The sequence below is a fragment of the Malania oleifera genome, chromosome 11 (assembly GCF_029873635.1).
Source record: "Malania oleifera isolate guangnan ecotype guangnan chromosome 11, ASM2987363v1, whole genome shotgun sequence".
Classification (NCBI taxonomy): Eukaryota; Viridiplantae; Streptophyta; class Magnoliopsida; order Santalales; family Ximeniaceae; genus Malania; species Malania oleifera.
In genome coordinates this window covers 88,485,924-88,501,245 of record NC_080427.1, presented here as the reverse complement: position 1 = coordinate 88,501,245, position 15,322 = coordinate 88,485,924, and the positions used below count along the sequence as shown (strand labels likewise).

At 35.8% G+C, this 15,322-nt stretch overlaps 1 protein-coding gene across 13 annotated transcripts in view; it reads left to right on the top strand.

The window, feature by feature from the left end:
* The window catches only part of LOC131168002 (protein RRP6-like 2), a 60,893-nt gene that overhangs the window by 26,785 nt on the left and 18,786 nt on the right, over nt 1–15,322 (top strand). For all 13 annotated transcript variants that reach the window (XR_009140205.1, XR_009140201.1, XR_009140207.1 and 10 more), the window contains exons 3-6: nt 330–488; nt 570–653; nt 7,094–7,173; nt 7,286–7,336. Coding sequence is in view for 6 of the 13 variants with exons in the window: in XM_058127130.1 (XP_057983113.1) it covers nt 330–488; nt 570–653; nt 7,094–7,173; nt 7,286–7,336 (374 nt within the window). In the remaining 7 variants the exon portion in view is untranslated. The remainder of the gene's footprint in view (nt 1–329; nt 489–569; nt 654–7,093; nt 7,174–7,285; nt 7,337–15,322) is intronic.

Genomic DNA, 15,322 nt, shown 5'->3' with positions numbered 1-15,322 from the left:
GTACTTGATTTTTCTCAAAGTGCTCGTTTTCATTTTTTTTTTTTTTTTGGGGGGGGGGGGGATATTGAGACAACATGTCTATGACTATATATCAGTTATGGTATTTTAAATTTATTATTTATATGGCAAAAACTTATATGATCTACTTTTGAAAATTTTTAAAGAATTTATTCAGGATTATTTGGTGTCAAGGGATGGCTAAATTTGTGATTATTTTGGCGTTTGTGAAATATTGGCATTTCAGTGTTAGGATTACTTTTCTCATTGCAAACTATGTAAATGGTTCTTTTTTAAGTACAGTTCCTTTATGTTCTTTTACTGCTGTCTAGGTTGATTTGGAACATAATCAATATCGGTCTTTTCAAGGATTGACTTGCTTGATGCAAATTTCAACTAGAAGTGAGGATTTTGTTGTAGATACGCTAAAGCTCCGCATTCATGTTGGTCCATATTTGAGAGATGTTTTTAAAGACCCTGCCAAGAGAAAGGTTCTTCTCTTAGACTGGTTATGCATCTTTGGCATTGTCGCAGATATACTTCATTGTGAAGTGATATATTTATTTAATTAGGTTATGCATGGAGCAGATCGGGATATTATGTGGCTTCAGCGGGACTTTGGCATATATGTTTGCAATTTGTTCGACACTGGACAGGTTTTGCTTTGAAATAACTACTTAATTGAAGACCCTATGTTTTCATTTTAGCTTTACTTTCTTTGTGGTATTAGAGAGAGGATCTTATGGAATGGCATGAACTGTTGTGTTAATTTAATAGTTTCTATGTGGAATAGCTTTTGCCCCCTTAACACCTTTATGTAATTTACCACCTTCTGCTAAGCTGATATGTGAGTTTGTTTTGCTATTTTAAATCATCTTGGCTAAGTGATTTCTAGTTCATTTTCCTTTCTAATATGTCGATTTTGATTCTTCTGGTGATGTGCCAATTAGAGGGTCTGGTTCTAGTAGCTGTTTTCTTGTCTCTTGTACAATTTAGTTATAATGATTTAATATTTGGCTTCTCCATTTCATTTGTTTAGAAATATTTTCTTTTCTTTCAGTCTTATGGTTTGGTTTTCATCATCTTTGAATATTTTTCTAGTAGAGTGGCAACAGTTAGTTATTATTGGAAGTGGTGGCAATTATTACTTCATATTGTTATTTTTGTGTGTTTTGACCATTGAGAACATTTTCAGTGTATTGTTATGAAGGCCTATACTCAAATCCCAAACATGCTTTAGATTTGCATGGGTCATAGTCCATTTCCAACTTTATGTCCATATCCTGTTTTGAGTTTCTTTCTTGCACTTAGTTCCTCGAGAGGATAAAAGTTCCATGGTTGCAGGCTTGCTGCAAAGTGTCATGCAAAATGTCAGTGGAAGTAGGCCTTTCCTACATTGTCTCACATGCACACAGCCATGCACTAAAATGTAGACACAGGCTGTTGTTCTTTGCCTCAGCTGTTTTAAAGATTAATTGTGTTGGGATAATAGTGTTAGAAAAATAATTTATTCTGTTGGTGGAGCCCCATCGGACGCATATGCATGGACAACTTGTTATCCTATCTGTGACAGAAGAGAAGCATGTTGGTTAGACCAATAAATTATAATGTGTTCTAGGACTTTTTAGTTGATTAAAATCCAAAATTGAGGCAACTTTAAGGCTTTGTTTCGTACGATTTACTGATAAGCATTGGAGTATTGAATTATTTTTAGGTAAAAGTATTGAATGTTAAAAGTATTTTTGGTATATTTTTTTACTTAGCCAAAAAAAGAATAGTGTTTGGTATTTTTGTTAGAATCTAAATATTGATTTGCCCATTAATATTCTTTAAAATAATTTATTATAAAGAATCTTATATTTGTATGTTCTTACATAATATATTATCATATAATCATTAGTTAAGATATTATATTATTATAATATTGTAAACATATGTCATAATAATATATAAATATGTTTGTTTAATATTAGATAAGGTTGAAAATTTTTGGAAGTTGGATTTTTAAGTGGAGAAAGCTTACGCCAGTATCATGTCAGAAGAGAATATTATTGCCATTTCTAGTTTTTTAGCGATTAAAGATGAAAAAAAGTCCTCCACTTTTTTCTAATCCATTTTGAAACACGCACCATAAGGCTCTCTAGTCTCCTTATTGTCCTTGAATAGAGTAGGATTTGTTGCTAAAGACTTGTTTTGATGCTTCTAGTGTCATGAGCCGTGATTGCAAGATCTCGGTTTTTTCATCGATTGGAAATCCTTTGATGTTGCTCTCGATGGGGAGGAGGAGAATCTTCTCAAAATCACTGAGTTTCAAAAGGGAAGGAGGATCTCAATATTCCTTGCGTGGAACAAATTGAGTGGCTCTTAGTGGCGAGCTTTGATTTATGGGGAAATCTAGTGAAGAGGTGTATTTCCCGTTCATGGTTAAGCTGTTTGAGGTTGAAGGAGAAGTCACTGTTGCTTCAACTTCAGGAGAACAAGTTCAACATGTTTCTCACCTTAATAGAGATTATTGACGGTGGGTGGAGGCCCATTGCTTTCCCAAAGGGTTGGCCTAAAATCTTCAATGCCACTTCCGAGTTGGGAAGTAGAGTGGTCAGGCAACCTCGCTATTTGAAGTCAAAACCTTTTTTTGAGTCATTGGTCTCTTCCCAATCTCCTCACCAGCCCCATCAGCAGGAACCCCAACCTTTCACCACTATGCTGGCTCCTTTCCCTGAAGGGGACTGCGTCTGCCCTCATTGTGCAGGCGACATGTTCTTTTCCATCGAAAAAGCTTTACTGCAAGCTCCTCTATACCCAGCTCTTGCTCTCATTTTTGGGCTCTTAATCTCTTGGGCCTCTCCTTTTCTTTCACATACCTATAGCATTTATGCCGCTCTCTCTTGAACCAGGCCTTGTGCATTTTGTGGAGTCTCATGTCAGGGTTAGTTTTAAAGAATCGAATCGTGCTTCTACACTTGATCTGCTGCATACTCCCAAGATCAAGTTGTTTGTGGTATAATTGTGGATCATCCAACTAGGGGCTCTTTAAAGTTTTGAGCTTGGACAATAATTTAGCTTTAGTTCCTACTTCTTTCTTCATATTTGTTCATTGGAGAATTCTATCCCCTCCTCCGTCCCTCCTTCGTCCTTGAATGAATTTAACTGGTTGAACTTAAACAGGGAAAATTTTTAACTGCAAATGTTTGACTGGGTCCTTTGCAATATGAACCTGGTTAGCAAAGTCTTTTGGATTGTATTTCGAAGGTTTTGAAGAAGACAAGATTGCCCCTTTTTGAGGGAATTGAAAAGAAAAGAAGAGGGGAAGAAAAACCCTAAGGCAGTAGCAGGAGAAAAGGCACAAGTAGAGAGCTAAAAAGACTAGAATGTTCAATTTACTATGATATTTGGGAGTGTGTGTAGATTTATGGGAGAGGTTCTAGCAACGAGATTTGTGATTTTCATCTATGCTAAAGGAGACTAATCTCTTGGAATATGAGGGGTTTGAATGATAAAACCAAAAGGTTAGTTATAAATTTGTTTCTCAAGGAGTGAGAAAGGGGATATAATTTGCCTTTAGGAAACAAATGATGAGTCTTTAAATAACTGGCGGATCAATAATTTATGTGGAATGATCTAATTATGGATATGCTGGATCACTCTATCAACACCTTCTTAGTGTCTTACTTGTTTAGGACTCCAAAGGACAATCTTTTGTGGATTTTTACTAGGGTTTACAGGCCAAGTGAAGGCCCTTCTAGATACCTATTGTGGAACGAACTTGTGGAGGTTAGAGAGATGTGATGCCCCCGTGGATGATTTTTTTTTAAGGGGGGGGGGGGGGTTCAATCTTGGCAGTGCCTCAGAGTCTTCTAGCATGCAAGAGTTTCATGATTTTGTGAATATGCTCTCATTGACCTCTTTATTATAGGGGGTTCTTTCACATGGTTGAATTCAAGGGAGGCTTCCTTGCTTTCAAGGTTTGATAGTTCCCTTATATCCTTTGTTTGGGAGGAACATACCTAACTACTCAATCTCTTCCAAGGTTATTAGAATTGTGATCCTATGTAGGATCTTGGGAGGGGTTTGCTAAAAGAGGAGAAAAATAGAGCTTAGTAGCTCATCTTTGAATGATTATTTCTTGAAGCTTTTCAAGAAGCAAATATGTTTTGAAGGATACCTGGTTGAAGAGGATTGATGTGTTCGACAGAAAGAAGAGGACTGAGCAGTGGAGTGACGAATGGTCCCTTGTCAAATGCTGGAGAGCTATCAAGTTGCTTGAGCACCAAAGAGCTACTGATTGAGTGCTAATTGAACACCAAAGTAAGGGTTATTGCTGATCGAACAGTAGTCGAGGACTGATCGAACATCAAAGGGCTGCTGTCGATTGCTAATTGAACACTAAAGGGTTGCTGCTAATCAAACACCAAACTCCAAAGGGTTGTCTGGTGGTCGAACAAAAGTCAAGTGATAGGAGCGATTTTTCCCTAGATTTGAAGATTTTGGGCCAAATGTAAACGCTTTAGGCCCTTCGGGATAGGAAAAAGACATATTGGGCCTTATCATTAAAGCCCCAAAAAGGAAAAAACCCAACCTAGGCAGCAATGTAGGATTGGTACGATTCTACGTGCGATTCTATTTCTACTATTCTATGATTCTCGAACAATTCTGCTTTGATTCTATTGGTGTCCTATTTCCCTTACAAGTTGGATCATTGGGGTGAAACTTCCATGTCACAATTTTAAATACCATGGTCTCTTCTCCCTAGACACATTTAGGATCATTTCCCCATCTTACTTGACATATGAGGAATAAGGTAGGGGTCAACCCCCTTCCGTTTTGAGAACACTTGGCTCAATAATGAAGGGTTTGATGATTTAGTCAAGAATTGGTGGCTTGAGTAACAAGTGGAAGGGAAGGCGAGCTTTGTGGTTGCTTCTAAACGTAAAATGCTTAAAGAGAAATTGAAGTGGTGGAATAGGAAGAGTTTTGGCAACATCACTATAAGGAAGAAAGCGATTCTCAATAAGATTAAGGAGTTGGATGATCAAGAGCTCAAAGAGGGAATTAGTTTAGAGTGTAGATTTAGAAGGCTTGCTCTCAAAAAAGGTTTTTGCTAAAGTCATTACTTTGGAGGAAATTGCATGGAGACAAAAATCCATGTCCCTATAGTTGAAGGAGGGTGACAAGAACACTAGATTTTTTCATGGAGTTGCTAATGCGCATCATAGATTTAACATGCTTACAAGAATTGAAGTGGAAGGAGAAATCTAGAGGAGGAAATGGATTTTTCATTCTCATGTTTAACAAAAGCGTAGATGTCACATCGTTCAACTTGATAGTATCTCGTCCATGTAAAATTGTCATCGCCAAATTATCATAAGAAGATGGTAAGGAGTTCAGCAATAGCACAACTTTATCTTCCTCCTCAACTTTAACACCAAGGTTTCCTAGCTGCGCAATTAAAACATTAAAAATATTCAAATGTGACAAAAAGTTTGTACCTTCGCTCATCTGGAGCGCAAGCGCATACAACTGTTTCTTTAGGTACATTTTATTCGTCATGGTTTTTGACATTTATAGTCCCTCCAATCTGGTCCAGATTTCGCTGGCGCTTTCCACATCATTTACATTGTTGAGGACTTCATTTGATAGGTGCAGTCGAATTGCACTCGCAGCTTTCTCATCCATAGCTGCCTAGTCATCATCTGACATGGATTTTGGTTTCTTTTCATTACCATCTAGTGCCTTTTTTACGCCTTGCTGGATGAGCACGTCCTTCATCTGCCTTTTCCATGTAGAGAAATTATCATTGCCGGTGAATTTATCCTTGTTATATTTTGCCGCTGTAATTTCTGAAGTTACCGTGAATAGCAACCCATGTGAATAGTATCACCCGTGAATAGTAAACCACTACCCTTGCTCTGATACCACTTTTTGGGCCCCACAGTACCCACTAGGTAAATTAGGTAACTTTAGAAAGGTGACTAAAGTGGGTAAATAAGCAGTAAATAAGGACACCGAAATTTTATGTGGAAAACCCCTCAATGAGAAGGTAAAAACCACGGGGCGCACCGAGCAAAAAACTCCACTATAATAAAGGGGCTTACAAAATGACAGTCCCAAACTTTTGCCCAAAATTTGAGACACCCAACTAACAAGTGGTACAAGGAACTTTGGATAAACCCCAAACCCAAAAAGTTATTCTCACAATTTTTACACCACACTCATAAGGTATGGAGCACCTCTCACAAAGAATACCCCAAATAGTACTCAGAGAAATTCTCACACTGCAGCTCCCCCTTGTGTTGCTGCTCTCTCTTGAGATTTCTTCTCAAGGTGCATCAAGGCCCAAGCAGATGCCTCTATTTACAGAGACGTTCAGCCCACAAAGTGAGAAACTGAGAATAGCTTTGACATGGAGTCTACTTTTCTTCCTCATCCATATGCTCCTCATTTTCATTCAGCAAGGTCTTCAGCTGCTGCTATCATCCAACCATTAGCCTCCTTTGTTGAAAAACAAAAGAAATTGTCCACAATAATGGGCTGGGCCAGACTCTATGATTATATAATAAAATCATTCTTTATTGGCTGGACCCCAACAGTTGGTTCCCTTGTGTCACGAACGTAGAGATCACAAAGACCAAAAGAAAATCAGGCCATCCCGAAATGCGTATGACTTCCAATTTGAGGTGTAAAATGCAAGTTTTTCCCCCCTGAGGTGTACGCATTTTAGGCTTTTCGCCTTTTCAATTACGCCTTAGGGCGCACCTTACGAATGCCTTTTAAAACACTAGTTTAATTCAATGAACTCTCCATTTTCTGATAAAAAAGTTATATATTTATTATAAAAACTTCTTTACTTCTTCCCCTTTTCATGGATTACTTGGTGGCTTATTAACTCTGACCTTGCCGGAATCCTTGCAGTTTTTCCCTGTGCTTCCCCCTTTTATGCTTTTTCTTAGAAAAAAAAAGGCAGCCTGGTGCATAAAGTTCCCGTGTATGCAGGGTCTGGGGCAGCCCTTTTATGTTTTTCTGAGTTATCTAATTTATGTTATTGTTATGTTTTTTCTGTGTGGTTCACTCAGGAGGTTGTTCTTATCTTAATCTTTAGGCATCAAGGGTATTGAAGTTGGAGAGAAATAGTCTGGAGTTTCTTTTGCATCACTTTTGTGGAGTTACCGCTGATAAAGAGTGGGTCCTTCATACCCTTAAGCAGGCATCCATATGATATGCTGTAACTTATATGTTAGCCACTTTCTCTTATGTCATGAAGGTTTTCATGTTATCAACTGTATTCTTGCAGATACCAGAATGCCGATTGGAGGTTACGCCCTCTTCCTGTGGAGATGCTCAGGTACATGTGATTTAGAATGCCATCCTAATTTTGTTGCTTTCTCATTTTTCATCCAATTTTTTCTTAAAAAATTCTGGATTATTGTTGATTTAAATAACACTCGTAATTACTAACTAATAGGAAAAATTGACTGGGAATTGAGACTTCTTGTATGCTGTGAATGGATGTGAAGCATAGGAGGGGTTCATTTCTCTTATTTCTTTGTTTTTATTTGTTACTTGCTATTGGTTAGAGTTTTTTATTTTCTGATTTATTTTCTGTAGCTTTCTTTTGAATATGCCTAGTATTCTTCTTTTATCGATAAATTTATTATTTGTAATCCTTTCAAGAGATAAAGATTACAACTGGAATTGCAGCTATGCATAACCCCATTTGGGCAGTGTAATAGTAGTGATTACTCTTATTTCTATCATTATTATTACTACTACAATTATTAATCTCTCTCCCCAAAGCCCAAATGGAAGTTATTTCAAAAAAAAAAAGATCCAAAGAATTTGGATGCACCTAATGCTCTTGAAGAAACAGAAGAGTCAATTCCACATAGTCCATGCTTTTTAGCATTGCATAAAAATATGAGGAACGAGATTCACCGCTATTCGAATTCATCAAACAAATGTTAGAGGATAATTCCTTGTAAGGCCTTCTAACTTGCAAGAAATTGCTGGTTTTTGGCTATTGCCGTCCAAACAAAGGTCCTCACCATAGGAGGAAGCTTGGAATTAAATCGAGAACTCTACAAAGTGCAAATTGTGCAATCAACTCTAGAGGAAGGTTGAAATTAATGCACATACAGTGAGAAGCAATGTGATCTTGACCAATAACATTTTTTGAAGAAATGGAAGTTCCAAGAAAAAAGTTCCGTCCCCAACAACCAAGAAGTTAGCAACTGGAACATTATGAAGACTAGAGAAAAGCAATAAATGCGAGGAAAAGCTTCCGAAAAGGAACACTGTCCTCTCCAAATATCCTCCCTGAAGATCGACTTGATACCTGTTACCCACTTTATATTTGATCAAACAAAAGAACAAATCAGAAATCTGAGGAATGAATTTCCAAGGGCTCCTGTGGGTAACTATTATCTCCTGATGCATCCGTTCCATTCTCTTTAAATATGGATCTTATGCTTTGACTTATGTGAAGGGGAATTAACTTCCGAATGAAAACACCATGATCTTTTCCTCAATAGAGGAATGTTCACCAAATTTCCAAGCCCTAAATCCCCCATTAGACCAACAAATGACCTCCCAATTCAACAAATGGTCCCTCTTCTCACCTGCCCTCCAAGAGAGAAACTATCTAATCACTATAACCTCTCTGCAGTACTTACAAGAGTCCTAAACAAGACAATAAATACAGGAGTGTAGAGTACAAAGGTGCTTGACTTGTAGCAGTACAGTCACAGATCACCCAAACATAAAAGGCATCTTTCCAACTATCCTGAAGTTTAGAAATGTTAGCAACTATCAAATCCCAACTCAAAAGGATTACAACCCAAAGGAAGTCTGGAATAGGTAAGAAGGCAATTGAGAGTAGATCGTCCAATTGACGATGCCAAATCACTTACTTACGAGTACTGAATTTACAGAAACAGTTTGCATCTTTCAATTAATTTTTTACTTTATCAATAATGAATTGGTTGGTATTTGCACTCCACTTGTGTAACGCGAATTGCTTTAAATGTTTTCACACACAGCTGGTCCCAAGCCTAGATAAAGTAGTAGGGTTGCGTTAGGTAGCTAAAGTGAGTATAAAACTTGTTAGATGAATTCTTTACAAAGGCGAAGTTGGGCTTTGGTGACCCCAAGATCCCAAGTTCGATTCCCCACTTGTGGTTTGTCTAGTGAATTGACAGGGATGTGTCAATGGGCGAGCGGCAATGTTTTCATTCCCTCGGTTTGGTGTCACCTGGGTGGGTCCAAGGGCTCGCCTAAGTTGGAGTTTCCGGTCATTAAAAAAAAATTTAGTGGGGCATCCTGTACAAGCAACGTGTTGCACTTATGCCACCCAAGTGCAACAAAAAATGGATGAGGGTGGGCTAGATTGGGTCATTCTAGACAGTAGACAGCTAAGAAGTTAGCGTAGGAAGCTCGGATCAAACTAACAACTTGGAATATAGGAGCACTTATAGGTAAAAGTATGGAGATAGTGGATAAAATGATCTGAAGGAAAATTAACTTAATTTGCCTTCAAGAGATGGAATGGGTAGGGGAGAAAGCTAGAGAAAGACATAAACATTGGTACATTGGAAAAGTTAAGGTGGGAGTCATTGTGTAGACAAAGACAAAAGATATTGTCTTGATTGGTAAAAGTTGGAGCACAGTGGAATCTAAGTTAGAGCTTTGGAGATCCGCTTTAGAGTTTAAAGGTTTTAGGACTAGTCAAAATATGTGAAATGAACTTCAATAATGTAAGGAATATAGAAGATAAGGTTAAACTTGATAATCAAAAAATTAATAGTACTAGTAGATTTCATTATCTCTGATCTGTTATGCAAGCAGAAGGAGAAATTGAAGAGGATGTGATACATAGAGTTAAAGCAAGATGGGTAAAGTGGAGGAGTGCGTCAGGCATGTTATGTGATCATAGAATACTCTTAAAATTAAAAGGAAAGTTCTATAAGAAGGCTATAAGATCATTTATGCTTTATGAATCAAAATGTTGGGCAACTAAGAAACGTACAAAAAGTAAAAATTGCTGAAATGTGAATGTTGGATGGGTGGTATAACATTAAAAGATAAATTAAGGAGCAAACACATGCAATAAATTATGCATAACACCAGTCAAAGAAAATACAAGGGAGGGGCAGCTGGGATGGTTTGGGCATTTGAAATGCTGGCCAAGCAGCGCACCTGTGGGGAGGAGTGAGTAAGTTATTGTTTCTGGTATTAAATGGGCTTAGGGTAGGCCTAAAATAACTTGGAATCAGGTAGTGAGGATTGAGGAAAGACAATAGCTCCTAATCTTGTAGAGGAAAATGCCCTCAATCGGGTGAATTGGCAGAAAAGGATTCATGTAACCGACCTCACCTAGTGGGATTAAAGCTTCTTCTTGTTGTTATTATGGACATTAGGATAAGACTATCAACCTTTTGATGAAAATATTATAGGAACTATCTTTACAAAGCCAGACAAAATACCCTGCACAATCAGCTGAGCTGCAAATCATCCAATCCAGGCAATTAAGCAACTAGAGTAAGAAAAAAACATCATATGGGATCAGCTTAATGAACCCCTCCAGAATCTGGAAATCACGTCTTGGTTCACCATTAACAATATCCAAAAAACGTAGTTGAGCAAAATAAACCCCTTATCCATCTCCTCCAGCGAAGGCTGAAACCTTTCCTCTAAAGAACCTATCAAGAAAGTTTCAGCTCATTCGATCCTAAGCTTTATACCCCATTTGTATTCCTCCTAGAGTCCTCCACATCATCATGAGTCACCAAGATGCATGCATTATCTACCTACCCAACAAAAGCACTTGGTGCTGGAAATAGTATCAACTGAAACACCACTCAACCTATCAGCCAAAACCTCATTAATTTTCTTATGAACACTAATGAGTAAGCTAATGGGCCTAAAATCTCTCACTTTTTAATAGATTGATCGTTATTAAGGACTAGAGTAATGATGATAGAGTTCATGCTCTTCCCAATCACCCCATTCAAGAAAAATTCTTGGAAAACTTTTAACAAAGCCCTATTTCACCGCATCTCCTAAACCCTGAAAGCTATTGTAAAACCTCTAGTGTCGTATTTTGTCCAGTCTCAATATGGCATTTCTTATTCTCCTTCTTCAAAAGGTCTCTCAAACCATGCAACTTTATCCTTGAAAAATAGGGCTCCATTCTTGCTTGAGTTGTTGTGGCTTGTTGGGAAAATTGGGTTTGACCATCATAGCCTTTGTCTGTGTAGAAGTTGATTTGAACCATTGACACAAGGATTTTCTGTCTTTTGAATATCTGAGCTATGTGAATGATTTTTCCTGAACTCTATTTTGTTTCATTGAATAGCTCTAGTTGTCTGTTTTTAAGTCTAGCTCCATACCCTATCTCTTTGTAGGTTTGCTTGATAAAGAAAGAGTGCATCCACCAATACTTGGAGGCAACGGCTGCCCTATTACTGGAACCTCATGATGGAAGTAACAAGCAATAACTTCCCTTGCAAACCCATTTGGAAAACAGCAGTCCCACAGAGGCTTCTTTCTTTGCCCTATTACTGGAACCCCTCACGATGGAAGTAACCAGCAATAACTTCCCTTGCAAACCCATTTGGAAAACAGCAGTCCCACAGAGGTTTCTTTCTTTGCGTGAGGGGCAACACCTGGGAAGATTCTAATCTTTGATAACCCGCAGAAAGGGGAGCTGCCCCTCATTATTAGGTGCTCTTTATGTTTGGATAAAGCTGAAACTGTTGACCACATCTGCTTGCACTGCCCCTGGACTAAGATTCAGGTACTTCTAGAACTTGGGTGCTTTGACCAGACAGCAGTGGTTTACTGCCAGATCAGTGGAGGAAAGAGTTGTGGTCCTGGAAAGGTATTAGACCCAGCAAGAAAGTATGAAAGCTTTGTCCCTCATTCCCCTTGCCATCTTTTGGTTTGTGTGGAGGGAAAGAAATTTGGAGCTTTTAAAGGATTGGCATGCCCGTATTGATTAGTAAAGATCATTGGATTGCTAATGTGCTGAGCTGGTGTAGTGGGTTTTTATTCAAATGATTCTCTTGTAATTAGCAACTCTTTTGACACCCTGTTGTGTGGGTCATAGCTTTTAAAACTGGACCATACTGGCCTGTTGGACTGGGTTGGACTGGGTTGGACTAGAACCAGTAAGCTCACTGGTTCAGATTAAGTGCTTGAACTGGATATGGAGTGGACTGGTATCAACCCAGTCAAACTCGGGTGACTTCAAACCTGGGAAGCTGACTGAGTTGACCTGGATTTCATTGATACTTAAAAATGGTGTTTTGAGAGGCACCTGGGATAGAACTCATGTCCTCTAGCATGAGCTGCAAGGGCCTTGCCATGGGAGCCATGCATATATATATATATATATATATATATATATGATTTCTGAGCCTCTAGATTCAACCCAGCGCTCGTGGAACTGGATTTTTTTTTTTTAAAGCTTTTGCCTTCTCTCTCTCTCTCTGGTAGATGGAAGGAGCCCATGCAGGCCTCACAAATTTTGTCCTCTCTCTTACTTTACTCTCTCTCTGGCATATGGGTCTTTTTAACAATATTGACTTTTCCCCCTTCTCTCTCCCAGCACAGGTAGAGGGCCCCATTAATTTTTGAAATCATATATAATTTATTTTTTGAATTCCTTTCCCTTAGCCTCATGTGGGCCTCACTAAAATTTTTAAATATATTCATTTTACTTCTCTCTCTCTCTCTCTCTCTCTCTCTCTCAACATTGCTCCCATTAATTTTATTTATTATTTTTAATTTTTTTATTATTAGAGAAAATTAAAAAATCCCAACATAAATGAATTCCCTTGAAAAATGATTCCAACTCAACAATTTTTCATCACCCTTTTTTTGAATACTTTTATATTATACAATTAATTTAAATTATTAATTCCTACTTTCTTTATCATTGATTTATATTTACATGCTAAAAGTATAGAATTAATTTCAATTTATATTATTGAAAAATATTGATATATATATATATACTGTATTATATTTCTATTTACATACATTATATACATTAAAATTAGCACAAATGACTGAAATTATTTTAAAATATTCAATATAATATATGTAAAATCACATTTTCTCAACTAAAATTATAGAATTAATTTTAGTTGATATTATTCAAATATATATAAATATATATGCCGTGTTACATTTATGTTTACAGATATATTTTATGCATTAAAATTAAAATATGTTATTGTTTTCTCACCTACCTTCCACCAAAAGGTTCCAATATCAAAATATTACAATTATATATAAATATATATTTATATATAAATACATAAATGCTTGTAATTTAATTAATGTTTAACTTTCCATATCTTATAAAATAAAATATTTAAATTTTACTCAAAATTACATTTTAAATCCTCATTCAATATTGTTGTGGTTTATATTTGCATTTTAATTTTTCTCAATTAATTTTACATTTTAATTGATTTGCCGCAAATAAATTTATGTCATATGTACATGTCCATAATATTTTTAAAGTTTTATGTACTACATGCAATTTTTATAAATATTATATTGTTCATATAAGTTTATCAATATTTGTCAATAAGGTTGAACAAATAATATAAAATAATATGCTAAATTATGATATTATTCTTAGGATTAATTATCGAAATACATATGTTTCCCGTCCACTCTTTCTCACAGCAGGGCCCCATGCAGGCCTCACTATTCTTTATAAATACAATTTTCTGTCTATCTGGAAGATGGAGGGGCCTACACAAGCCCCACAATTTTTTTTTTAACATTCATTTATATTTTTCTTCTATCCTTTCAGCCCACTGCCTAACAGCAGAGTAGGGGGCCATATGGCTCCACTATTTTTAAAATTCAATTTTGTTTTCCTCTTTGGCAGATGCAGGGGCCTCATGTGGGCGCCGTTATTTTTTTTAATATTCATAATATTTTCCCCTCTATATAGCTGAGGCAGGGGGGGGGGGGGGGGCACGCGAGTTCTGCCAAAATTTTTAATCATTTAAAATTATTTTTTAAACACCTCTCTTTGGCCTCACTCAAGCTCCACTATATTTAGATTTTTTTAAAACCTATTCTCTCTCCCTTCTTGGCATCTAACCCCATTAAAATTTTTATTATATTTTAAACTCATTTTTCTCTTTTATTAGACAAAATTTAAAAATTTCAATATGAATGAATTTTACTAAAATATATATATTTTAAATGGATTCCAACTGAACAAATTTTTTTATCACTTTATTTATCAATAATTTTATATTTTGAAATTGATTTAAATTATTACTTCCTACTTTTTTTTTTTATCTTTGGTTTATATTTACATCCATTAGAATTATAGAATTAATTTTAAATAATATTATTCTATAATATCAAAATATATATGCCGTGTTACATTTCTATTCATATATATTATAACATTAAGATTTGAATTATTTTCAAAATGTTTTGCACAACTTCTCATTTGTTAGAAAATAAAGTATTTAAATTTTACTCAAATTTTACATTTTAAATTCTCATTCAATATTAGTATGATCTATATTGTATTTTATTTTTCTATGTTAATTTTACTTTTAAATTGGTCTGCTGCAAATAAATTTATATCATATATACATGTTCATAACCTTTTTAAAATTTTATGTACTACATGTAATTTTTATAAATATTATATTATTCATATAAATTTATCAATATTTGAAAAATCCGTTGAACAAATGGGTTTAAAATAATCTGTTAAAATTTAATTTTATTGTTAAAACTAATTATAAAATTACATATAAAATTATATGTATAAGAGAATCTATAATTTTCATATTTGGTTATGAAAATTAAAAGAGAAAACAAAATATGTAATAAATCAATTGAATAAAATTTTTATTTTACACATTATTAACCTTTTTTTCTTAATTTTAAATAAATATTTTTTTAATAGTATCTAATATCCATAAATAATAATGGAAATAAATTTTCTACTTAATTTTCTTTCTTCAAAATAAATTTCTAGATCCAAAAAAAATATTTTCATCATAAAAGTCTCTTTGTAATACACAAACGTAATATATATATATATATATATATGTGTGTGTGTGTGTGTGTGTGTGTGTGTTGTGTGTGTGTGGGTGATCATGTTTTAGTCTATACTTGAGCAACTTTCCCTTGATGCCCTTTAATAAAGTTTTCTCCTGAGGAAAAGGCCAAGACTGCAGTGGAGGCATTCCTGATGGTTAGAATTGGGTGCAGTAGGACAGGACTGGTTTATGGAAGTGTGTTGTGTCTGCACCTTCTGGACTTTGTGGATTGAGAGGAGTGC